Source organism: Neolamprologus brichardi, chromosome 7 (genome assembly GCF_056152115.1).
Source record: "Neolamprologus brichardi isolate AB-2024 chromosome 7, ASM5615211v1, whole genome shotgun sequence".
In the NCBI taxonomy this organism is placed as follows: Eukaryota; Metazoa; Chordata; class Actinopteri; order Cichliformes; family Cichlidae; genus Neolamprologus; species Neolamprologus brichardi.
In genome coordinates this window covers 17,246,131-17,273,828 of record NC_142110.1, presented here as the reverse complement: position 1 = coordinate 17,273,828, position 27,698 = coordinate 17,246,131, and the positions used below count along the sequence as shown (strand labels likewise).

The 27,698-nt window shown below is 39.1% G+C and overlaps 1 protein-coding gene and 1 pseudogene across 2 annotated transcripts; one reads left to right on the top strand and one right to left on the bottom strand.

The window, feature by feature from the left end:
• Positions 1 to 194: 194 nt before the first annotated feature.
• tasor2 (transcription activation suppressor family member 2) lies at positions 195 to 27,698 on the top strand. 2 transcript variants are annotated; one of them, XM_006782566.3, is made up of 22 exons: positions 195 to 804; positions 1,108 to 1,256; positions 1,547 to 1,642; positions 1,732 to 1,804; positions 3,081 to 3,172; positions 3,259 to 3,396; positions 4,728 to 4,861; positions 4,982 to 4,998; positions 6,379 to 6,478; positions 6,587 to 6,681; positions 6,769 to 6,875; positions 7,131 to 7,203; positions 7,310 to 7,381; positions 7,520 to 9,616; positions 10,326 to 11,052; positions 11,201 to 11,660; positions 12,185 to 17,260; positions 19,832 to 19,954; positions 20,033 to 20,186; positions 20,283 to 20,388; positions 26,203 to 26,384; positions 26,589 to 27,698. In XM_006782566.3, exons 1-22 carry the CDS (start codon positions 771 to 773, stop codon positions 26,684 to 26,686), a joined length of 10,203 nt encoding a protein of 3,400 aa, XP_006782629.2. In that variant the 5' UTR covers positions 195 to 770; the 3' UTR covers positions 26,687 to 27,698. The 2 variants fall into 2 exon arrangements, with proteins under 2 accessions (XP_006782629.2, XP_006782628.2); XM_006782565.3 differs by having other exon boundaries at positions 11,201 to 11,675.
• LOC148101993 (uncharacterized) lies at positions 21,212 to 22,139 on the bottom strand (annotated as a pseudogene).

Below are 27,698 nucleotides of genomic sequence, written 5' to 3'. Positions count from 1 at the left end.
CCACTAGTTTTTTTATAGCGATTAGTTAAGTTACCGTGAGTTTGCCTGTGAATTTGGTAAACAGGATTTTCCGGGAAACCAAATTTCATGGGAACGTGCTAAAGACGTGTTAGCACTAATCTCCATAACTCCCCCCGCACCTCCCGTAGTTTATCTAAACTGTGCTACGGTGTTCAATCAGCCATATTACCCGTCAAACCGGTTGATAACGAGTTAGCGTTCAAATATAACCCCACGGTGTTAGCTTGTTTGTTGTTATAAATCAGTATTTCTTCGCGAGGAGGAGGGAAAGGGACAGGAAAAAACGGACACGCACACACACACGAGAAGTGAGCCGCAGGCGCAAACTAGCTTCAGCAGCTGCCTTGCGAACACAGTTCGGTGTAGACTTTCAAGATGGATGCTTCGCCTCGATAGGTTTCTGTTTCCTTTTTGAAACCGACGACAGTAACACCGAGTCCCCACGCGAGGAGGCATGTGGAGGACCGAAGGGCTTTCATGAGTAAAGAGACGCGTTGTTTATGAAACGATAAACGTCAACCTACGTGGATATTTTTGCTTCTACGTGCTGTGGACAAACAGCGATTTTCTAACTTCCTGGTTTTCGTGTTAATATGTCTATTGAAACTGCGGCGACAGGAGCTCGAGTGACTTTGAAAGGTTTATCTGACGTGGGATACATGGGATTTAATTACCGAGTTGTGATGTTTGAATCCGGGGAGAGCAGTTTTCAGCGAAAGGAAAAGGGAGGCCGACAGATTTCATAAGCAATGGAAAGTGGGAATGGTGGTGCCTCGAGTAAAGGTGATGAGCCCTTTTCCCCCACCAGCGCCACTTATACGACTTTCACTTCAAGATTTTTTTTTTAAAAAGTCGTGTGGTGGGAGATTTCTCTCCTGCTTTACTCGACACCTGCTAATGTTATGTGTTAAAACTGAAAATAAATGCGTAGATAATGGTATCCAATGGGGACAGGCTGTTCCAGGATTGAGAAACAGCTCGGAGAGTTTTTTTCCCCTTGGTTGAAATCCAACCCGCAGTTGCCTGTAATTTTCCAGTGTCTCGTGGATTTTGCGCTCATGTTTGCATTCTGTCCACTTTCTTTAGGTGTCTTGATACCTGTGCCAGACTCTTCTGACATCTTTAAAAACAGTATCTTGGCTCCACTTCAACGTGCATACTTGTATGATGAGTCGAAGCAGTGTTTCAGATACAAGTCTGCTGTTTTGGTAAAGAATCCAACTTTGGAAGAAAAGGTTAGTCTAAGTCTTGCCCCAGCATTTAAGTAGATTTTTATATAGCCCCAGTATAACCACATTTAAATAACATGTGGTCGTTAAACCCCACCAGATGGTATCTTATACATATGCAGTGGGTTTTGTTTCTCTTTTATACATATAATATTGAAGATTTCCCCTCTTTTGAGCTCATAAGAAATCCCACAAGGGTAAAATTTCTCATGCCTGAAACAGGAACTGCTCTTACATGAAGCACAGCCTTTATTCTGATTTCCTTATTTCTTTTTTTAAAATTTGTTTTGTATCAGTACAATGCCTTCCGAGCAAAAAGGAGAGACGCTGGGTATTCAGACGAGGATCTAGAGGAGTCTTATGGCTTTTTGCTCTTTGACGATGTCAACAAGGTACAGACTGGAGGTCACAGACACAGCTGAGAAAACACACACAATCAACCGAATCCTCATACCGTGCTCCTTTTTTTTTTGTTTTAAAGGCTAACGCACTCCGAGAAACCGGTGTGCTCACTGGAAATAGCACATGTACAACTCTGGGAGATCCTTCTAAAGGTATATATATACATGTATTTTTTATCCTCCACCCTGTCCTTCCCTCCCTCAGTCTGAGCCTGATATCATATGATATCTATGTGTAAAAACTCAACGTTAAAATCTTATTCTAATAAATTCCTTAGCTGTAAACCTATAAAAATACTAATAAGCAGGATTTTACCTTGAAGGCCAAATATAAGTTGTCCTTCATGTTTGCAGATCAAGCTAAAGAATAGTCCATGTTGGTTGTCCAGTGCTGCCTTGTTTTGAAAGTGAAAGCAAATTAAAGCCCTGAATGTATACAAATGAAAGTGAAAGAATGTGTGAAACAGAAACTATATGTTACATGAGGTTTTTGGGATATTGGTGTTTAAGGAAGACTCTGGCATTTCTTTCTGTTTTGCACTGCGAGTTGTATTGTTAGCTCTGTTTAGCCTTAAAACTCCCAGTTTAAAATGCTGCTGAGACACCCAACGGGGCCCAGTACGGACTGTGATAAAGAGTAGCAGTTATCAAGAGCAAACTTTGGTCAAAGTCAGTTTTTATGGAGCTGTTTTGCAGTGAACTGTAGGAGAAAATGGCACCGGCTTGACACTTTAAAACAACAGCTTCAGTGTGTCACATGTTATCGACTCAGCCAGTGTTTTTTTTTTTTTTTTTTGCTGCACATCCTGTGCAGACTTGCAGTTGTGCAATAGGTTTTTTTTTTCATGACCTTTCTCTCATAAATGTTGTAATTCTTGACATGTTTGTTACTTGACATTCCTAATTTTAAAAAAAAGTCTAAAAAGTACAAGACGCAACAGACTTCTTAGACTAGTTTGTGGCTGTCTACCTCGCCTTAGAACTTGCTCTTGAGTATGTCACTATTTTTCAAGAATTTTCTATGAAGTTTTCTTCTTTTCTTTTCTTTTTCAAAACTGACTCAGTTACTTGTACCATAAGCAGGAAAACACATGTTATTGAATGTTCATTACATTTTAACTATATAACTAGATTTTATTTTATTCTAAACTGATAAATGTCACCGTTATGGTCTGTTGAAATTTAGTGTTTACTGCAGTACCTAAGGTAATTCAGTCAGACTGTTGCTCAATGTGAGGTGTGTTCTTGGAAGTGTGAGACATTCATTTTCCTAGGTGTGGTTGTATTACTCTGGGAGTGACAGACAGCGACTTCAGAGTTATGACTTCACCATGATAGTTGTCTATGAAGTCCTATTACAAATAATTGAACCTCACTGTTTATTTTTGACTGAAAACATATTAAGTTTAAATTTTCTGTGTATTTAAAGGTGTTTACATATCGATGTACTCTGATTGTTTGGATCTGAATCGTTGGTATCATGGGAAATCTGGTTACATCGCCATCATCAGGCTGACAAAGGTACTGAAAAAAGAAATGGATGTTTCTAGAAGGATTGTTCCTGCTGTTATAAACACAAAAATGTTGTTATTCTCTGTTATTAACAGGGTAAAGTTAAAAGGGTTTCAGAAAACTATACCCAGAATTTCACAGCACCCACTGTGGGGTTGGACTGCCATGTGTCCGAACAGTTCCCTTCAGTATCTGCACAAACCAGCTCCTTCCTTGCATTTGAGAGAACCCAGGTAAACAAGTTTCTGTGTGTGTGTGTGTGTGTGTGTGTGTATGTATGTATGTATGTGTATATATATATATATATATATATATATATATATATACACACACACACTGAAGGATATATTATATTTTAATCAGAATATAGCATCAAGTCAATTAAACTATTGATCTGGGTTGTTAATCAGTTTCAGCTGCTTTGGCGTTAATGAAATCAACCACAGGTGCACTAGAGGGGCAACTATGAGACAATCCGCAAAGAGGAATGGTTTTACACATGGAGGCCACTGACGTTTTTCCCTCCTCATCTTTTCTGACTGTATTTTTTGGGTTAGGATAGGTCAGTGGCACTACTGGCAGCATGAGGTGATACTTGGATCCCACAGCAGTTGCACAAGTAGTCCAGCTCTTTCAGGATGGCACATCATTACATGCCATTACCATTTGCTTTTTCTTCCAGCACAATCCCAAGAAGGCCCAATTTTCTCTAGTGGGCCTTGTGCTCACAGTGTTGGTATTCTATGCCAATTGGGCTCAACAATTGGCATTTTCCATAGTGCAGGACAATGCCTGGCCTTGTGCCAAAAGTATGTGGGCAGTTTTTGGAGATGAAGGAATTGATACCATTAGGTGGCCCACAGGGTCGCCTGACCTAAGTCCAATAGAACAACTTTGGAGCATTTTGTTTCGGTCGATCCAAAGTTGCCAGGTTGCACCTCAGACCGTCAAAGAGCTCAGTGATGCCTTGGTCCAGATCTGGGAGGACATCCTCCAAGATACCACCCATCTTCTCATTAGTAGCATGCCCCAACATTGTCAGGCATGCAAGGGTGTGGGAGTCATACAATGTATAGAGTACCATTTTGATTTTGCTGCAATGAAATTTTAGCACAATAGACCAGTGTGTTGCATCAGTTTTTCACTTCTTGGGGTGTCTTTGAATTTAGCAGTCTATTGGTTGATAATTTTCATTTCCATCAAAGGATGTGGCATCCCTTTGTTCCTTACACATTACCCTATCTATATAGATATTCATTTAATGGTTTTTTTTTTTTTTGGGGGGGGGGGGGGGGGGGTTATGGAGCACATTCAGAAAAATGTTTAATTTGCTAATTGATTTGCCTGAGGTATATCATTGATAAATGTCAACTTAACAGGTCCTCTATTATTAGTATTGTAGCATTCCAGTGGTGGGGTGGTTTTTTTTTTTTTTTTTTTTTTTTTTTATTTTCTTTTTTTAACCTTGCTTAGTTACTTCCTTTTATGAATAAGTGCATGTTCAAAAAGAAAAATGAAAGCATACCAGGCTGTTCAAGTACCTTTTTTTTGTTCTGTCTTGCAGTGTTACATGTATGAGTTGCTAGATGGTGGAAGCAATGCTACAGCACAGTCTCCCAGTGCTGCTTGTCCGTTTGCTATTGTATTGTTTTCATATACGGATACCAAAGCAACAATAGCATCACCTCAGGAGAAATGGTATTTTATTATCACATATACATGTTTGTTTTTTAAATCTTTATGTTCTAGTCCGATACCATTCCATGCAATGTGAGATTATTAAAATCATACTGACTTTTTTGTTTTTCTTCTTTTCAGCGAGGAGAAAAAAATATGTAAGTAAAGGCTGGGATTATGAGTACACGTAATTTAGATTCTTAAGGAGCTGGAGGGTCACTTTTATGAGGGTTCTGTTTACTTTTTGTAGAATATGTTTTGTTACATATATGTTACATTTATGTAGTTCACCTACCCCATTTATATCCCCATATAAATCACCTATGAAAACCAACCTTATTTAAGACCACATTTAAAACAACAGAGTTGACCAAAGTGCTGTACATAAAATAGGAGGGTCACAGAATAAGAACATTAAAAAACTGTAAGATCCAGTGTACACAGACACACTCACAAAAGACCATAAATTAGAGCATAAATGCAATCTCCAAAAGTTGATTCTGTTCATCTGGACGTAGCTTAAATGCAATCGCATCCTAAGTCTTAACATTAGGACAAGAAAGGGTACTAGTCTTTAGACCTTTTGATGTTAAAGGGACCAAAGGTGTTAACGCCTTAAAAAACATTTAAATGTGTCTTAACATAATGTAGAGAAGATATCAGCAATGATGATTATTTGCTTCCCATCTTTCTGGGAAAGGATTTAAGGTGATTTCCAATTGTACATTAAGAAAGATTATTCAAAAGTGGGAAGCATTCAAGACGATGAGCAGTCATTCCAGTGGTGGAATCTTTCCAGCAAATTCACATCAAGGTCAGACAATGCAATGGTCAGAGAGACTGCAAAAAAAAAAAGAAGCAAGAGTTACATCGCAGACCCTACAGGCCTCAGATAGCAAGTTAAATGTTATTAAGGTTGTGACAGTGTAATTAGAAAAAAACAAGTAGAGACTTGTTTGGAAGAGTTACCAGTATAACCTCTTCTCTTTCAAAAGAGCGTGGTAGCATAGCTTAGGTTTGCAAAGTTGCATTTGAACAAAACTACGAGACTTCTGCAACATTGTCCTTGGGACATAGATTAAAAAAAAATGGAGATGTTTAGCCATAATAAAATGAAAAAACAAACACAGCGTCTCAGTACAAATACCTTATTGGCAATTATCAGGGATGGTGGTGGCAGGATTATAATTTTTGAGTCAGCTGTGAGGCCAATTCTCGGACAGCTAAAGCTTAGGTCAATCAACAGGATAATAACTACAAGCACAACAGTAAATCTACAACAGAATGGTGGAAAAACACCTCAACCTAATTACTTAACCTAGATAATATTTCTATTATGAAAACCTTATAATTGACGGAGGTGTATCTTTTTTGTTTTTTTTATATTTTTTTCATACGTGACTAAATACATAATAGATATTTATTGCAATTTTCAAGTGAACATGTTTTTGTTGTTGTTGTTTTGTTTTGTTATCATTACTGAAAATATGCATTTTTTTCATGCATAACATTTTTGCTGTTGTATTAAATCATTTCAGTTTTTCATTACTTGCCTTGGAGAGGTGAGCTTCAGATCGGCAAGCAGTTATACAATGTTGGGCTGAGGTCTAAAGCAGGGGCCTTACTACCTGCCAAGCTGTAAGTTCAATGTGCACATAGAAAAGGGAGATTTTATTCTTATTTGGCTTTGAACATTTAGATTTCATTAAGCTATTTTATGTGCTTTCCCTTTTTTTTCTGTTGAAGACCACCAGTGGTGAAAGTTGACTGGGTGATTACCATGTTAGATCTACGACAGCTGTTACCAAGGGCTGTTTTTGAAACCTGCTTCACTGGTGAAGGTGTGCTGTTGTTATTTTTTTATTTTTAAAGGTAAAATCTTGGGGAAGTAAACATATTAATAAATGTGGCATTTTGCTGTCTTTCAGTCTTTCTGGATGGCTTATACTGCAGTCTATATGAGCTGGTTTCTACTGAGGCAGAAGAAACCAACTCACTTGTTCAGCTTCTGTGGGACATCAAAGAGAAAGATCTTGTGAGTTTTTGTTTACTATCAATCTAATATGAAACACAGAGGACCAAGCAAACTCTTTATGAAACAACTAAAGCAATTAATTGAGTGCTAAATTGTTCACAAACTATTTTATTGTTGATAGACTAAACTGTGAATGATTTCATCGGTGGAAATTTCCAGTGCAATAAAATATGGGGCTCTCTTATATGCAGCTGACAGTATGTGGTTGAGTGTGACTTACCTAACACCCAAAAACCATTACTTATTTACACATAGGCTCTCATTGTTTTGCTGCGAGATGGTGGATTTTTTATCCTGCTGCACTCGTCCCATTTTCTCTCATATGATGGTAAGACTTAAAATGGTTAAAGTATACTGTTTTGTCAGTTGCATAACAAAATTTTGTCTTTGTTTAGAAAGCTACATATCATGCACAAATTTCTTCTCTTCCCTAGATGCTTGGTCCTGTGCAAGTGAAGTCCTGCAGGGCTTGTTTGTGTTTCCAGATCCTCGAGTTGTAATGAGAGGTCATTGTAACATTTATTAAACACTGAATATAAATGTATTTAATCATTCTAAATTTTGTAACTTGCATTTATTGCCATTAAGGCAGTTTAATTACAAGAGCAGATACTAAGCAAATATTCTGGCTTGATTTCTCACAGATACCAAATTTGGACAGAAGAACCCTTCTATGACATCAGAAATCCTCCGGATTCTGCCTGTACTAAGCTATGCTGAGGGTGAAGCTGAGAAAACACCCATCAACCCAAGTGAAGAACTGTGTGAAGTCTTGGCTCAGCATATGCAGAGTTACACTGCACTGATAAATCCTGGTCTGGCGTCAAGTCCTTCTCGGGAAGTCAGCATGTTTCCATTTCAGTATGATGTGCCGGATACCCACCTGTACTCTTCCCCTGAATGGACTGATGGGGCAATGCAGAGCTTCAGGTCATATCTGAGCAGACCAACCTCCTTCCAACTGCCAGTATCTAGAGCTTCAGAAATTCTTGCAGCTGGACAAGAGGAGCGGAGGAGAGAAGATCTTGATGATGATGTCTATATCTGTATATCGTCTCCTGAGGAGGCACCTCAGGAGTTGACAGACCCTGTTAATACAGTGTTGGAAGACACATTATCAGACCTGAAATCTTCTGAAAATGTTGAGACATCTGTAGACAATGTTACAACAAGTACCGGAGCACAAGATGATTTAGCATTTGTACCTCATAATGTGGTTCCAAATGATTTGCAACTGGGAGCTTCTTCCAAAGACAATGAAAAATCCAGTGACCCCAGTGAACTGAACAAAACTGTTGATGTGGTGGCAAATAATCTCACTCCTCCTACATCAGATGACCTTCCTGCAGAGCTGATTGTCAGCATCACTTCTGCAGAACAAAGTGTCAGCAATGAGACTCTAAATCTAAGAGCAAAATTACAAGCAGCAGAAGTAAACTCTCTCTGTGATGAGACTGGCTATACTCAAAAGCTTTTGAATATACCTCAGGTCACTAGTTTCACAGAAACAAAACTTAAACTACACACAGGAGGTTCCGGGGGATTGAAAAAAGCATCTAAAGCTTCTGTTGTGCCGTCTACTTTACAGACGGTCAAAACACCAGTGGAGAATGACAATGTAAACAGTCTGAAGGATGAACACACCAAGGAAATACCAGATCACCCACAGCTGAGTAATCCTTCAAATTGGAGGAAATTACAACGACGTAAGCGCAAATGTGGAAAACTATCTCCAAAAAATAGAAAACTAAGATCAGCTATGGTTGCTTTACCCATAGCAGAAGAGAAAAAAACAGATCCTGAGCATTACCCTTTAAGAAGGAAAACCGAGCGCTGGGACCTTAAACCAATCATCAGTGAATGTGGAAAGATTTTGGTGCCTCACGGCTCTACAGACTTTGCTGATCAAATTAAATCTTTGAAGGATAAGCTCCAGTCTAACAAAAATGAAAAGTGCTCTGAAAAAATGTTGCTTGATGCCCCAGTGAATGCTGATGACGCGGTCAAATCGGATCCAGAGTCTTGCACTGCTCCAGAGACAGCAGTGGAAGACATGCAGGCTGCTAACATAGTGGAGGGTGGGAATGATCTTCATAACGTCACTGTTAGTGATGTTAATCCTGAGAAGAAAATTTCAAGGGAGTCAAATTATGTTAATAGTTCATTGCCTTTGAATCCAGAAAGTAATTGCTCAAATAATGAACCCACAGACAGTGTTTCGTCACAAGCAGTTCAGGAAAAACACTCTGAGAACCTCTCCCCTGAAAAGTGCCCAACTAAGAGTGAATTTCTGTTGAGGAAGCTAAAATCAGTACTTTTAAGAGGAAAGAGGAAAACAGATCTTGTGACAGAGGACACAGCTCCAAATACTCCTCGGGACACTGAGCCTTGTCTCAAGAAGAGCAAAGAAGCGGACACTGAGTCTGAGGCGCTGACATGTAATGATAAAAATACCCCAAGCACCAATGCTGCGGTCACGGAAGTTCAAAGGGTGCAGCCAGTTGACCCTTTGTTTGCGTTTGCCCTTGGTCTGACCCCTAAAGTGATACCGGAGAACTTGAAAAAAACAGAGGATCAGGACTCCAAGCAAAAGACGGACACAGCAAAGACACAGGAACAAATGATTCAGGACAAGCAACCTCAAATCTTGCATAGGGCTTCATCAATTTTTACAAGACGGGGCAGGATAAAAACACTCAAAAAGCACCAAAGCATCTCTGCAGAATGTATTAAAAAGAAATGTAAGTTATGTTTTTGTAATTATAAAGTGTGGAATGCTTGTTTTTTGTCTGATATGTGCAATCTCTTCTGCCATGTGCAGGACAAACTAACCCCTTTCCTGACTGTCATTCCCATAACTGTCCTCTGCATGCTACTTCTGCACTTTGCAAAGCCTTTGCTAACTTGTGAGCTGTTTTCACACATGCACAGCAACCTTGAACTTTTGTCACAATTACCTAGTTGAAATGCATGTGAAAACACAAATGCTTAATGTAACGAAACATGAAACAATCTTTAACCTGCCAGGTGCCTAATGCGATATCTGTATATAATAATACGGGGAATTTAAAGCAAGCAAGTGGTCACCCTGTGTTTTATCTCTTGTAAATTGTACTTGGGCACCTCAGTGTATAAACCACAGTAGTGAGAATGCAGCTGATGCAAATGTTTCCTCCTTTGTGCTTCGTTTAATAGAGGAATTGTGTGAAAACAGCTAGTTTGCTTTTGCTCCTTTTTGCTTGTGCTGCATTTTTGCTAGTCCTATCAATCTCCAGAGGGTTGACATTATTGGCTAAATAAACCAACACCTTTGTTCTAAACAATGGCATACTTAATATGTTGGTGGCAAATTCGTAATGATAATAGACTGGTATATTTCAAGTGCTTTCAATGTGCTACATTTTATTTTCATGCTGTTTCTCTTGTTTCTTCTCTGTTTTGTCTTCACAGGGTGGTTGCACTTTCAAACTCCAGCTTGTTTTGCCAGTGAAAAACTCAAAAACAAAGACTGTACTAGCGATAATTCTGTCAGGAAGACTGAAAAAATGAACAGTGCTTACTCACCTGCAGATGCTTTGAACTTACTTGCTGACTTGGCACTCAGTGCCAATAATGACCAGGCCCCTCCACAACCAAACCCATCATTTGAGAGAAAACCTGAGACGGGTTTGAAGAAGTCTGACCTTAAAAAAGACCTTACCAGTGCTGAACAAGAGTCAGTTCTTCATGCTCTGCTTAGACAGCCTGCTGATAGATCCACTCAGCCACATGAGTCTCCCGCACCAAGCCACCTTGTAGTAAACGGTGAACTCGTTGGTTTGGTATCTAAAGAACATGCTTACTCATTGCCCCCATCTTCCTCTCTACTATTGGGTTTGCCAGGTACATCCCTTGTAAGTGATTCTTCGAGACTTCAGCACCATGACCAGACAATGTATGGATTTCAAACACTACAGCCCTCTGTTGGTCAAGAAGACAGAAGTGAATACGACAGGACACCAGAATATCTGAAAAAGCGCATGGCTTGCAGACAAAAGTTCAGATACTCCCGTACTTTTGTTAACACGGAAGGACGTATAAAGGTCACAAGACACTGGCAAGAAAACTATGACTTTAATCTGGACAGCAAGTTTACAAGCGATCCAAAAGACAAAACTATTGTTCGAGCTTTGCATGGGTATGTACACAGAGTTATTTATCCAGTAATATGTCAGCATAAAGTTAAACATGTTGACAAAAGTTATTGTTTATTTTTTGATAGCGCTGACATTTACTTCAGATGTCGTTATGTAGCTAACCTTTGTACAATTTGATATCTTCAACAGGCCATGGGATTTCTCCATTCAAGACACTAATGAAGAGGTGCGGCTAATTGTCCACATGTGGATAGGCTTGTTTTACAGTCGGTCAACACCACGCTTTTTTCACGTTGAGTCAAATTTTGCGTACTCCTGCTCAGAAGAGAATGATTCATTGGAAATGACGAGTGCAGTTGTATCTGGCTTAACTATATTTGAGCATAAAGACACTGCTGCTTCTTGCCCAAGTGTACCAGACACTTCAGACCCTTTGTTGTCAAATGCTTTGGACCTCAGCAAAAAGGATGACACCATATCGAATCAAGATTCTGTGGTTTTGGATTTGTCACTGAAAAATTCCAGCACCTGTCTACAGTCAGTCACTTCACATCCACAAGTCCACAAAAAGGGGTCGCTTGATTCCGGTGAACAGAAAGAACCCAGTGAAACACTGAATTCTTTAAAGCCACTGGGAGAGCTTCGTGAGGCAAGTACATTTCAGGTTTGGTTCTAACATTACTATTACTTCAAACATACAATATGAATAATATATGAATTCTTTTAAAATTAAATGGTTTTCCAGTTTCAGCTACACCTCAGAAATTTTAGGTCTAGACAGCTAGGATGTTTGGATTACATCTGGTACATCTTTTGGATGACCTGGGAAAGACTCTAATCATTTAGTCTAAATTTGTCCTCCTATGTTGCTTAATTCCAAATACAACCAAATCTATAGATCATGAAGTGGTATTTGTGTTCAGTCTCTTGGGAAGCTTCCACATATCTTTACACTCATGAAGCTCAAATACTTGGATGATGCAAAACAAGGACATTTCAGCTCTTACCTTGGAGCAACAAAGAAAAAGGCTAACAGTATCTGCTGTTTTGTATAAAATGTTTTGACATTAAATGCAAACCACTCAGTCTGAAATGTTCAATTAACATATTGCATGAATTAAATTGATATTTTAGTGTGATTTGTTTATTTTCTGTTAACTCTTTCTTTTTCAGCCTTCTGAAAACATGGTTCATTCCAAAATGATTGTGACTGACGTGATAAATTTCATAAAGCCTCATGAAGCTAAGCAGACCAGTCCTCACAGTAAAACTATCTGCCTGGAGAAGATTGATGTTCCATCTTTTAGAGGTGATGGAATAGCCATTCCTCTTCAAAAAGTGGCACAAAGTGCATCTGTCAAGGTCACCACTGCTGTGGCAGCATTTGGAATTGGTCAAGTGTTACTTGGATGCGGTGAAGAGGGGAAAAATATGCAAGAGAGCACTAAAAATCTAGGAGCTAAAGAGATGGACTTAGTGAAACAAGGTGCAATGGATTCCTTTTCATTTGTGAAACCTGAAAAAGGAGACCTCAATATGGAAGTAGAAGGCGTGGTTCAGACAGATGAGCATGAAAAAAACAAATTGAAAAAACTGGCAATATGTGAAAGGAAGGAACACCCAAGCCAAGAAGGTAATGCAGAGCCATCTCAAAAGGTTAGTCATGCAGATGATGATTCTGGAAAGAAATCAGATATTATTGTCTGCAATGGAAATTGTGTAGAAAGTGAGAAGCTGTTATCAAAGGAGGAGCATAAAGGAGTCTCACAAGAACATCGCAGACATTTTAAAGGGTTTCTGGCCTGTGACATAAAGCATAAGGCTAAAGTGATGAAAGAATATGGTCACTCTAAAGAAGATGGACTATATGAGAAAGAAAACTGTATGTCTGCTGGAAAAGATTTGACTGATCAGCCATTACCTGTAATGTGTAATGGTCCAGACTTGGTAAACGACAACATTACACGCAGTAATCATCAAGCAGAAATGAACGAGCAACCACCAGTAGTGAGCAACACCAACAATGTCTGCCATGACTTACCTCCGATGCTTTGTGCAGATGGTATTGGACTGGCAGATGGCTATTTCATTTTAGAAAATAATTCTCACACTCATTTGGGAATTAAATCCATATATAGGGAGCCTGCAACTAAGAAAATCCCCCCCAAAAAAAATTATTTGAGAGATGAGGCATTTAAATCAGCAGTATTACTTGTATCTGATGGAAGCTCGTCTATGCCTCAGGTAAAAGACAATGTTGAAATGGAGAGCCAAAACAAAGAAATAACGGACTGCAACAATGTTCAAAGTAATAATGATCAAGAAGATCAGAAAATTAAGTCAACAGAGGAAGAGGTAAAGGATGACAAAGAGCAATTTCAGCGCCAGGTTCATTCACCGCTGTGTGAGGCTCCAAAAGCATCTGATGGACAAGTGGAATTTACTGAAGAGGCAGATTTCAGGACTAATAAAACAAATGAGGGTCTGAACAAAGGTTGCATTGCATTTGAAAGTCCTTTTACTGGAATGAACCCTTCAGAAAAGGTTATAGTACTGGTAAAGGATGACAGTGCAAGTCACAAAAACACATTTGGTCAAAGTAACAATGATCATGAAGATCAGAAAACTAAGTCAACAGAGGAAGAGGTAAAGGATGAGGAAGAGGAAGAGCAATTTCAACACCACGTTCATTCACCTCTGTGTGAGGTTCCAAACACAAGTGAGGTAAAAGTGGCATTTACTGAAGAAACAGATTTCAGGACAGATGAAACAAATGAGGGATGGAACAAAAGTTGCATCTCAGATGAAAGTCCTTTTACTGAAATAGATCCTTTAGAAAAGGTAGGGCCAGTGGATGACAACTTACAAAAAACATTTGAACCCCAGCCTCATTCACCCCAGTGTAAGTTTCCAAAACGATGTGAGACAGAAGTGGCATTTACTAAGGAAGAAAGCCTCAGAGAAGAAGAATTCATAACAAACAAAACAAATGAGGGATTGGGTAAAAGTTGCACTGGAATTAAAAATTATTTTATTGGAATACATGCGTCAGAAAAGGTTGGAGTACAGGTTAATGATGACAGTGCAATAAGCAAAATAACATTTGGTAAAAGTAACAGGGATTGTGAAGACCAGGAAACAATGTCAACAGAGGACGTAGTAAAGAATGACAAAGAGCAGTTTCAGCACCAGCCTCATTTACCCAAATGTGAATCTCCAAAATTATGTGAGGCACAAGTGGCATTTACTGAAGAAGCAGATTTTAGGACTATTGAAACAAATGAACTAGACAAAAGTTCCATTGCTATTGATATTCCTTTTACTGGAAGAGACCCTTCAGAAAGGGTACCAGTACAAGTAAAGGATGACAGTGCAATTCACAAAAACACATTTTGTCAAAGTAACAAGGATCATGAAGATCAGGAAACTGTGTCAACAGAGGAGGTTAAGGATCTCAAACAATTTCAACACGAGGTTCATTTACCTCCTTGTGAGGTTCGAAAAATATGTGAGGCACAAGTGGCATCTACTAAGGAAACAGACCTCAGAACAAATGAGGGATTGACCAAAAGTTGCACTGGGGTTGAAATTCCTTTTATTGGACTAGATAGATCAGAAGAACTTATAGTACAGGTAAAGGATAACACAGCAACATTTCAACGCCAACTCCGATGGAAGATTCCAAAAATGTGTGAAGCAAACATGGCATTTGCAGAAAAAACAGATGTTGGAAGAGACAAAAAAAATGAGAGACTGGACAAACGTTGCACTGAGGATGAAATTCCTTTTATTGGAATGGATGCCTCAGGAAAGGATGCAGTACTGGCGAAAGTTGATAATGCAACTGGCAAAGAACAATTTCAATGCCAGCCTCAGTCACTTCTGTCTGAAGTTCCAAAAATATTTGAGGCACAAGTTACATTCACTAAAGAAATGGATCTCAGAGCAGAGTGCAAAACAAATGAGGGATTGGATAAAAATTGCACTGGTGTTGAAATTCCTCTTATTGGAATAGATTCCTCAGAAAAGGTTAGTGTACATCTACATGGATCACACCCCCAAGGCAAGTCTGGAGAAGTGGTACAAGGCCAGGAAGAAATTCCATTCATCAGTGACTCTAGCTACTCTAAAGCTGCACTGACCAGTGAGATATGTAGTACATCTCAAGCATGTAGTCAAAAAGAAGAACCTTGCAAAATGTTACTTCTTGATATAAATGAAAGCTACGGGCCAGTAGACTTGGGTATTGAGTCAGATGACCGATGCCCTACTCCAACTATAGATGAAAAACCATATGGGTACCCATCTTGTTCTAGCCCAGGCAAAAGCAATTCTGCATTAAGTAGTAGTATAACTGGCAAAAACCTGAATCGTAAATGCCTCAACACAAGCTCAGCACCTGTAAATGGTGAGCTGCCTTGTGAGAAAAAACTTTGTCACAGTTCCGTTGTTAAGACTGATTCCAGCCTTCACCAGATTCTTCATCCTGATCTTGAAGCAAGGACTCTAAGAGTTCTACAAAGTATAGACAAGTTCCTGTCCAAATCAAACCACATTGACAAGTCCTGTCAGATTGAAACACCTAAAATGAAAGAGTCTGTTGCTCAATCCCCTGAACCTAGTAGCAAATGTACCCCAAGTTCTTTAGCCTTTGACCAACCTACAGTTGACTTTAAGGATAAGAAAATAGGCAATGAAAAGTCAGCTCTTGTGTCATCTTCTACCTCACAGGATCTGCACATAGAAACATCAGATAACCTACTTGTATCACCTTTTAAAAGTAAATTGGAAGAAGTGCTTGGTGTCAAGTTGAATATAAAGAAAACTGACTCAGTTCCTCAGGAATATTTTGAAAGAGTCAGTATACAAGAAACCTTGATAGGGCAGGATGGCCAGTTCCCTAGAAATTGTCCATCCGAGTTGTTCCAAGTCATTAAACCAAGTTTAGACCAAGAGACACCTAAACAAACACTGCAGTCGAATGTAAATCAGGAATCCCGTGCATACAATCTTCGTCCTGTCTTGGCTGTCAAACCATCGAAGAATGATGAAAGTCAAGCAGATTCCTTCTTAGTAGATACACAAATTGAAAAGTCTCTCAAAAACACCCCACCTAAAACCCCTAGACTGGAATATAGCAAGCCAACATCTGTGCTCTCAGAAAAGAGGACAAATGCAAAATCTAAAGGATGTTCTGAAAGACTAAATGATAACCAGGAGGCCAGTCAACTTTCCTTCAAAACTACTTGGCTTCCAGTTGTTGGTAATAGTAGATCAAATTCATTTCCCTCATATCAGTACCAGAGAAAGGATATTTCAAAATTCGACATGAATCTGTCATCGCCACCACCTATGGACTCTTTTGAATCTGCAAAAAGTTCCTCAAAACGTGTTGATGAAATTCAAGGTTTCTTAACAAATGGTTTAGCTGAGAAAGTTGACCAAACTGTTAGAAAAAATATTGAGATGGATCTCAAAGACCCCTCCAGTGCAGCAGCTTCATTTATAGATCAAATAAATAGTGACAACATAGATGAAAGTCTGGTCTTAGGGCCTCGAAGCTCACTTGTATGCACAGTCTATAACAATAGTCAGAAGAGATCTTATTCGTTTCTGGAACAAGTTTCTCAGAGGTGCATTCAAGATGATCTAACTCAGGCGTCAGTTGAACAAGAATCCCTCATTTTCTCAGAACAAATGAAACAGGCTTTGAAAAAGAGTGAGAGGAGACCCACCCACCAAGAAGACAGTCATGACAAAATAAGGCTGTCTTGCACTAGTCCTTTGACTATCAACTTCTCTAATCTAGACGAGCAAGAGGATTCATTGGATCACTTGGGCACCTCTCTTATTGGACAAAAAATTAAGGTAGACCTGTCCAACAGGAAGGATCCAACTGACAAAAATGAAGAAAAGATGATTTGTCCTGGAGAACTTTCTGAAGGCAAAGATAACACTGTGGAACATGACTGGGTTTCTGATGTGACTGTGGAATGTGCCAGACTGTATGAAGCAAAAATGCAAGATGTTTGTGCTTTCAAAAAAGTCTCAGCTAGAGCCAAACACTTCCGAAGGAGTTGCTCTAAGACTGAACCAAGTAACCATTTTGACTTCTGTGAACAAATGAAGAAAGAAATGGATAAAACGTTCCGGACTAATCTAAATTCAGTTGTCAAGAAGTCCTGTAGAACAAAGTATAGGTTCTACATGCTAGCAACGTCAGAAGATGTCTTCTTTGAACAAACCAAGGTAAAACACTTTTTTTAAATAGTGTTCTCAGCCATATAGTGTTTATAAGCTATATCTCAGACATGTCTGATCAAATTCAATTACACAAGATGCTTGTATATGAAAGGTACAAGAAAAAAGTTAGTCATTGGTCAGAAATAGATATTGAATACAATAGTCAAGACAGATGTTGGTGTAAAGTACTGGGCCTACTCCCTCATTATAATCGGTTTATATGATTTCCATTAGTATGTTCAGTGTTTTTCACATATTTCCTTCAGACTATGGCTGATTACCACCCTAACCCATTTAAACTATTCAGAACCACCAAAAGGATTGTTTTGAACCTGGCTTGGAACAGTAGCAGCAACGGCAAAGAAATCCTCTCTTACTTACTTTTTTTGTAAATATATTTTATTAGTATTGGAAATAATTTGGAGTCATTCATTACAGATTATAATGGTCAAACATATTTTAGAACCCCAGGGGGGGATGACTATTCCCTGACTGGTTTTAAGTGGTTGCTGGCTGTTGCTCTGAAATTGATTGCTAAACCCCAGTGGGATTTACTTATCTGGATGATTGAGCATGCATCAAGACATCTGAACCAAAACCACTTGCGAATGCTTCTGGTGTAGCAGGTTGCCTGTGGTATGTGTGGAACTTGCTAAACGGTTGTGAAACTGTGAAGTGTGAAGCAAACAGACAACAGAAACAGGTTGCCTTCAAAGTAAAAGTTGGGCCTTTTGAAATGTCTTAGGTTTTAGCATTAAGGTTTCCTGTTTGTGTCAGACTTTTTCAAGTTTTACTACTTCTCAGTGGTTAGTTAGCAAATGTTTGCTGACAAGTCAGCATCTTCCGTAAAGACTTCAGGCAACTTTGGCATTCTGCTAACAGCCAAATCAATCACAAGAGTTTGAGAGTTTCTGGTGTAGCACTGTATGTCTTTTGCAAGAAATTTAGCCTAGCAACAGCTGTAACCACTCACCAACCTATCAGGGAATAAACATAGTGACCGGAGGCAGATATCTTCTCTTCACCATATCTTCCTCTCTCTCATCCAGCTCATACAGCCCCTTATCTATTCTGGACTGAAACCCATCCAATTTGGATTTTGCTCTTTATTTGCTAGGATTTGTTTTCACACACTCTGGACTCAGTTCAGCTAAGGTTTTCCCCATTGCACCAACATCAAACTGCCGGGCTCTCAAACATTCATTATGCACTCTGCTCCACTCTGCCTAATATCTCATCACTGTTTTACCCTACCTTGTCTTTAATCTAACTATAGTCCCCATAGTACTCCCCATAGTACTCATATAGTACTCATCTAGCCATCTCATGTAGCTGTCTCTGATTTATGAAACACATGCCTTCATATCAAAAAGTGTGTACCCTCCATACAGTGATTGTTGACTGCAGCATATTACGTTGTTTTCTTTGAACATCAACATTGTGTTGACTGGGTAAATAACTATTAATGGTTCCAGGTAGGGCTGTGCGATATGACCAAAATCTCATATCCCGATATAACACATCTATCGTCCCGATAACGATATAAATAACAAAAATTTTACATTTTCTGAAAATTCTGTGAATCTCGGGCAGCTCGACTTGCGTGAAGGGCTTCAAGTTGGGTATCGTGTACCTGGAGTCGAATGTTTTAACCGATGCATGAAGCTATACATTTTTAGACATAAGTTGTAACGGCCGCTGTTTTCTTTGTGAGTATTTATTACACGGCGTGCAGCGGGGAAAAGCCTGTTCTAACGTTTGAGTCTTAAGTTTATTTTTTAGCACCTGACGGCTCTGTTTTGCTTCTCATCCGTAAATACTCTGCATACTCTTTCACGTGATTCAGTTTAATGTGAAAAGTCTCAACAGGATCTTGAGCTTTATTGTGAAAGGTTTATGTAGAAAATAAATAAGCGGACACGCGAGGGTTTTACCGTCATTGTTGCTAACGACAACGCATAAAAACAGGCGCTTGTCCATCTGTAGTGTGGTTATATTAAATATAAGAGAAAGAGAGAACTTTAAGAAATTAATATAGCCACTACAGTGACCATCAAAACAATGAGAAAATATTGCCGTAAACAGTTTATTTTGCGACACCACGAAGCAAACGATAGCATAAAATGAAACGATAGACGTTTTTATATCGTCATCCGATATATATCGTTATATCGAACAGCCCTAGTTCCAGGTATGAATGGTGGTAATTTTTTTTCTTTAAATCCCCAAATTTATTATATGAGGAATAAGTCAATTTAGAAAAAGTAATGAAATAAGAGATTGTGGGGTTTGTAACAGAGTTACATGATTTTAAAATGCCAAATGGTTCAAAATGAACCCTCTGGTGGTTCTAGTGCATAAGGTAAGGCTCAGATTCAAATGTAACAAAATATCTATACAACTTAAAATGAATTGTTGTTTATTTCTCACAAGCTTGTGCTTATAGTAGCCATTATTGAGGTGTGACAGTAAAGGATATCAGCTTTTTTTCATAACCCTTGTACATATAAAATATAAACTTGCCATATATTTTATAACTTAACTTTATAACATTGAGTAATAATTTTATTTCAATAGGCACAGTTAGAGGCAGAGGGCCACACTTCTGTACAGCCATCTGAATTCTTCCCTGGTGATGATTGTTCTTCATCTTTGATCATCATCCTCAAGAATGAAGACATTGCTGAGCATATCTGTGAGGTAATGGTTCTATTGGTGTAAAAAATCACAACAAAACTTAAATAAAAGTTATTAAAGACTCAACTTTCTGCTTTTCAGGTCCCACACTTGCTTGAGCTAAAGAAGTCACGGCATGTGCAGTTTGCTGGAATTGATGAACCAGATGATGTTTTGAATCTCACACATCAGGAACTCTTCATGCAGGGTGGTTTTATAATGTTTGACAAAACAGCGCTGGATGCTCTCAGCCTTTGTATGTGCACTTTTACTGGGCACTAATTTTCTGTGTTTGGAGTATTTTCATTATTATTAATTTAACTAATTGCTTGAACCTTGAATGAATTTGTAGGTAACATGAAAAAAGTGTCTGAAATCTTGCTAGAGCTAAGCAAAATGGGAAAATGGAAATGGATGTTGCATTACAGAGACAGCCGTCGACTAAAGGAAAATGCAAGGTAAGGACCAGCCCACAAAGAATAACTAAATAAAACTTTCCAGTTTGGTATATCTCAGCTGCACAAGATGAATTTCTTTCTTTTTCACTCTTTGTTTGAAATTTAAGATATTATTTATTTATATAGTCCTTCTAAAAAAGATTAAATGTAATAATGCACCACAAAATGGCATAAAACATGAAATTAATGAAGAAGCATGAGAACAAACAAAAATGGGCACATAGAAGTAGTACTAGTAATATAACACAAACAGTGAACTAATAGAATTACAGACTCTACCAGAGACCTGGGTGCTTGAGGGTTCTGCACAGTATCTTTGCTATTCCTAGGACTGTACTCTTCTGGACAGAGATCCTGGGTGTTGTTCCTGGAATCGGCTGGAGCAACTTCCCCAGCTTGGGGGTCAATGCACTGAGTTCTCGAATTACTACTGGGACCACTGTTGTGTTCACCTTCTACATCAGGGGTCCGCAACTAAAATAGCAGGAGGTCTACTACAATGGTCTTTGATCATTGGTCAATGGGCTTTGATCATCCAGCAGGGCAAAATGATTCAGTTTGGTTGTTGATCAATGGCCATGAGAGTTTGCATATTAATGATCAATAAACTGACCTCACAGCCCATTTTTCAGTCAGTGGGCTAGTTTCAGTCATTATGCAAAAGTACTGTTTATAAGGTTGGAAAAACCTGCAGTCACCTGAGACAGAAAAAGTCACTTGGATAAATAAAAACACTGTGTCCAGATAAACAGAATCAACTTTTTGGTACAACGTTAAGGTGTAACCACCAAAAAACTGCTTTAAACTGTGCAGTAAATATGTTTCACAAACTCAACACAATGCAACTTAAAAAAGACTGGAAGTCAAACAGGCTCTTAACTAGGTCAATCTCGACCACCCTAGGGGTCATGTTCCACTTTGACCTTTCTGATACTTGGCACAGATATTCCTGTATACTATGCTGACCACTTGGTCCCATGTATGCCCTACCTGCTAGCATCTTGCACCTTGCTGTTATGTGCTGGATTTTCTGAAGGGAGTCTTTATACAGCCTGCACATGGGGTTTTACCTGGTGTGGTAGACACCAGCCTTTATGGATCTCTATGAGCTTGTTCCAGTGCTGCCATGATTAGTTACTCTGTGCTGTTACTTCTATCTGCTGTTAATACATACATGCAGGGGCCTGTCCTTCCATTATGGTTCTTCTCCTGGCTCCTCTTCTTTCTCAGGTTTGTGCTGCCTGAGGTATTCAACAAGCACACGATTACTTGTGGCTATCTTCCTGATGTACTCATGGATGTTTGTCGTCTCATCCTGGACAGTGGTTCTGACACTCTCTAGTCCTTGGCCTCCTTCTTTTCACTTAGTGTACAGTCTCATTGTGCAACTCTCAATTCATGGTAAGGAGCTTTCTTGTATTGATTCCAGTGACTTCTATCGCCTCCTTTTGCCAGCTTATTATCCCAGCAGGGTATTTGATCACCGGCAGGGCATAGGTGTTAATTGCCTGGCTCTTGTTCATCCCATTCAGCTGACTCCTCAGGACTTGCCTTACTCTCTGCAGTATTTTGGTGGTTTCAGCTTTCCTAGCGGCCTCTTTGTGGTTCCCATTAGCCTGTGGGATTCCCAGGTACTTGTAGCTGTCCTTGATGTCTGCAATGTTGCTTTCTGGAAGTACAATCCCCTCAGTTCTGACTACCTTCCCTGTCTTTGTTACCATCCAACTATACTTCTTCAGTCCGAATGACATTCCAATGATGTTACTGTAGATCCCAGTGGTATGGATCAGTGAATCGATGTCTCGCTCACTTTTGGCATGCAACTTGATGTCATTCATGTAGAGGAGGTGGATTTTCTTTATTTTTTTGTGCCTAGATGGTGGTAAGCAGGGGAGGTTGTCTTGATGTTGTCATTGAGGGACTTTTGCCACTTAGACAACGCAATGTGCAGTAGAGTGTGCAATATTCATGTCAATGACAACAACAATGCTTGTATAGGATCCTCAGCCACTTGGTCCCAGTAACCTTCATGGTCCCTCTTTATCATCCTGCATACTTCTTCATCCATATCGTCTGGATCATCCAGCAGGGCAAAATAATTCAACAAGGCAAATTGAAATTCTTGGCGACGTCCATCATCTGTGAGCAGCTTCTAGTCCAGACTTGGGTAACATCCTCTTGGCGTGCTGGAGTTTCAATTGTAGTCGAGTGCGAATGAGAGTAGTGATCAGAGCCACAGTCTGGGCCCCTCATTTTATGGACATCTTGAAGAGATGATGGGAATCTGGCGTTTATTAGTAGGGGTGGGTTTTGATTATCGATTTATCGATTAAAATCGATTCTAGCTTGGATAACGTGATATCGATTCATTAAAATCCTGAATCGATTTTTTTATATAAATTTATTTTGCCCGAAACGCCAGAATCTCAGGTTAAATCTCACTAAATTTCAACAACCACCAAACAGCTAAAACAGTAAATGAGAGCAGGTACACAGATTCTGCACAAAGACGTAAACACAAAGCGCGGACCGCCGACGGATCAGAATCGGTGAGATGTCGCCTTTCTCACCCGACGGCACAGACACTGTCAGAGCTGAAAGCCTACAGCTCACTGATTCTGATCCGTCGGCGGGTCCGTGCTTTGTGTTTATGCCCTTTTTGCAATAGATTCAAAAGCTGCAGGTTTTTATCTCTCTCCAAACAATATTGACCGAACCAGCAGCAATAGAAGATCCAAACTACGCTTTGCATAAACATCGTCATGAATTCCCTCTTACTTTTGCTGTTTTGTTTCCACCACGATATAATCACACTTCATGCACAGCTCTCGCTCTTTCTCAGTATACTTCAAGAACAGTTTCCCATCTAAAAATCTCTGTTTTCTGCATTATTCGCTTGCTTGTTATGCACAAGTCTACCGTTGTTTACAGCGCTGTCGGCCGCTGTTTTTTTCCTTTTACTTACTTCCGAAAAGAAAACCTAATTTCTGCCGTTCAATAGGCTACTGAACAAACAACTTTTTAAAATTATGCAAAATTGCAAAACGCTTAGCTGTGTCTCTAAAACCTCTGTAACTTTGCTCTGCTTCACTTCAGCAGCATCAGGTACTGTTCATATGTTGATTAATGGTTTTCTTTCATTTTTGATCTACTGCAGAATATTTTTATAAAATCCCAGGCCAGGAAATATCACCTTCATGTTTTTCTGTGTTTTATCCTGTTACTTTGACACAAAGACATCTGCTGCGATGCTCACATCTTTGATAAAGTCTCGCAAGTGTCAGCTTTCTTTTTATAGATATAAAAATATGGAAATGTAGTGATGCATGATCTGAATTATAATATTTCTGACTGTCTGAGGCAAAATTTCCCCGAATCGAATTGAATCGAATCGTGGATCGAATCGATTCGGGACCTTGTGAATCGGAATCGAATCGATTCTAGAAATCAGTGACAATACCCAGCCCTATTTATTAGTACATAATCCAGCATCACCAAGTCCTTTCCACTAGGATTTCTTCAGGTGAGCTGGTGTTTGGTGGAGTGCTGGAAGATGGTATTCCTGATGACCTTATTGTTGGTTGCAGCAAAGGACAGAAGACAAAGTCCATTGTCATTGATCTCTCCATGGCTGAAACACCCCAGGGTGGCCTCTTCGAGTCGTTCAGATCCAGTGTGGGAGTTCAGATCACCGGCAATAATGATGAGGTCGGTCTTTCGAGTTGTGTCCAAGACAAGCTGAAGGCAGTTGTAGAATTTATCCCTGGCTGCATCCAAGCCGGTCTCTGTTGGCACGTAGGCAGAGACTATGTGCGTTGTGGTCGTTCCATCAATGGTGAGGATGGCAAGGGGTTCTGAGATGGGTTGAAAGGTGAAGACGCTGGTTGAGATTCTGCAGTCGACCATGATGCCAACGTGTGCTTCTCGCTTAACTCGCCCAGAATAATAGACTGTCATCAGTTTGTTGGTGGAAGAGGGCTTGACGTTCGTGGTACCTGATCCCGTTAGATGAAGTTTGGACAAGGTGGCAATTTGGATATTGCAGCGCCAGAGATGGGCAGTAACGCGTTACTTGTAACGCGTTACTGTAATCCGATTACTTTTTTCAAGTAACGAGTAAAGTAAGGGATTACTATTGCAAAAACGGTAATTAGATTACCGTTACTTTCCCGTAGGAACGCTGCGTTACTGCGTTACTAAAACCGTGATTTTCTTGCGAGAATGTCTCATGACAGTGACGTAAGCGAGTGTGAAGTTCGTGACAACAGCTGTGTGCAGATCAACAATGGATCATATATCGAGTGCGGAGAGAGTATGAGCGTGCAGCGTTTAAAGCGTGGAAGTACTGACCTTACTTTGAGTTTGATTCCGTAAAAAGTGACAAAAACATTAGTGTCCGCTGTGCGTGGGAAGAAAACTTCTTTTTACAGCGAAAAAAACCCCTAAACTTCCAAGCAAGCACCGAGTAGCTACGACGTAATGGGAAACTCACAGAGAAACTGCGGTATCCTTCCACTGACCGCTGCAGCACACCTGCACCAGGATAAACCTCCGCCTACTCTACTCCTGCTTTACAGGTGAAAATAGAGCAAAAGGACCGCTAGTCTTTGACTTTATTTATTTTCTGCTGTGTTTTACTTGCATCTGAAAGAGTGAGTGTAAACACAAAAAAATTAAAAAAAAATAATATATATATATATATATATATATATATATATATATATATATATATATATATATATATATATATATATATATATATATATTTATTATGTGCTGGAATGTGCAGAAAATAGGTTTAAATGTTAAACTAATTTCTTCCAGTCAGATAATGGTGCATATAATTAAAATTTTGCTTCATGCATAAAGTTAAAAGATTAAAACTAACAAAACAAGTTTTAAAAAGAGACTTTTCCATTTGATTACATTTTGTATGATGGATTATGTAGAAAAAGTAGAATTGGGCTGAAAGATCTATCGCTTTATCACCTATTCAGGTTGTAAATCATGTTTTTAAAAAGTAACTAAGTAACTAAGTAACTAAGTAATTAATTACTTTTGAAAATAAGTAATCAGTAAAGTAACGGGATTACTTTTTTGGGGAAGTAATCAGTAATTAATTACTGATTACTTTTTTCAAGTAACTTGACCAACACTGTGCAGCGCTGGATCTCTTGCACGATGATCTCTGTCTGGCCAATGTGATGTCTCATCTAGATGTTCAATACGCTGGTGTTGATCGTCACTTGATCTGTGAAATTCTAATGTTACCTTGGCCAGTAGTCCATTTCTCACCAGCATCCTGGGTCCCCAATGCTGGTGCATCGGCTCCCCTGGATGCAGTAGCTTCAACGTGTGACAGTGATCGGTTTGAATCCATATGGTTTCATGCCTCATTTCTCCAGTTGCCTGGTTGTGGTCGCTTCGGCAGGGCAACTACCCTCCCTTTTTTGAACCCAGGCTTGGGACCGTCCTTGGCGGACTTAGATGCACTAGTTTGCCACAGCCAGTAACAGTTCAAGTTTATGAGTTACTGAGCTTACTATATTCCACAGACCGCTACAGTCGTGAGCCATGCCAGTTGTTTTGATGGCATGCAAAGGGCCAACAACATATTTGGTTGGGATGCAGAATGAAACTGTGCTTTTCAATTTATTTATTTATTTATTTATTTTTAAATACAAGGAAACGGAGACCATATTTCATCAGACAGAATTTGCTAATTTGTATTTTTTTTCCTCAACCATTTGGAACATCTGTTTTAATTTGGAGTCTTATCTTTCTGAACATCAAATTTGTTCCTCTCAAATCCAGGTTGAGTGCAGAGTCAAAGGAAAAGAAACACTTTCTGTACTGGGGCCAGGAGGCTGGAATCCTGGAGGTTTTGCCTTACCATGACTGTGACCAGATGTCAAAAGATCAGCCTGATTATCTCACATGTTTGGTCCGCCTGCAGGTTCAGAAAATATCATCTCGCTTCCTTGTTTTTATAACTGGTGAGACATGAATATACTAATACTTATGTTCACTGCGACATTCACCGAGTGCTTGTTGTATTATATGCTTGTTTTGAAGTTGTATTCCGGAGGATTTTATAAATTTAGTATTCATTAAGATGCTAAAATGGCCTCAAAAAATGTCCAGGTTAAATGGACAGAAGTCCATTTGTAAAGGAATAACGTAGTGTTCTCTTTTTACAGATACAGCAACAGACGGCGCCTTTGAGAGTAATGGGATCTTGGCAATGACTACGGAGTCTTTCTTAACAAAGCCTTTAAGTGAAATGTTTACAGTGTGACCTAAAAAAAAAGTTAGCTGGACGAACTGATGTTTTGCCCATTAAAGGATGTACTCATAAACTCACTAAATGTGAGGAGAACCCAGTAATACACCAGTAATTGCTATTTAACGTGTATTACATTGTGTTATTCTTCAATCCCACCCGTTTTTTTCTTCTTTGTTTTTGTATGCAACAATAATTATTGATTATTTTTTTCCCACATTGTTCAAATGTAAACCTAGTTCTCATTCAGTTTATGGATAGAGGTGGCAGTAATGCCAGTATACCAGCAGCTGTGCTGTGTGTTGATTTTGTATCATATTTTTATTGTAAAGTGTATTGTAAACCTGGTTAACAAGTGAGTTTTACATTGTGAATATTTTATCTTTTTCCTCACACTTCTGGCCTTATACATTTGCAGCACAATCAGCATAGTGTTTGTTTGTTGGGAGTATATCAGTTTGTTGATGGCTTCAGGCAAAAACGTTGACCAGCTGTTGTTATGCTCTGGGGCTTCAGACGAAGCTAAATTAGGCTGTTTTCAAGTGCTATGTTACATATTTATAATATACACATGTACAGCAGTTTAATGTTATTAGTTAATGCTAAGTAAATTATCTTTAGTTTTGGTTGTATTGTGTACAGCAAACTGACTGAAAATAAAGAGATTTCATCCACAAATCAACTAACATGGTTGATGGTCCTGAGTACCTACGCTACATTAATGTGCTTCCCACAGCAATAAGACCCTCGGCACTGTGCTCATGTTGAGGAAGAGTTTTGCCTCTATTTTCCTGTAAACAGAGTCATCTCAAATGAGCAAATGCACTGTCTGTACTAAACATGAATAAAAAATATTTAGTTTTCTAATGAAAATCAACCATTGAACGAAGTGCTTTAAAATGTTGGTTTCCCATCTCCACTTTCAAACTGTTCCATACATAGTGCAATTTCTTCTATTGTGGATTTTCTACTGCCTTGTTTTCTGTTCAGCCTTGTTCCCAAAAATTAAAACTGACATGAGAGAAAA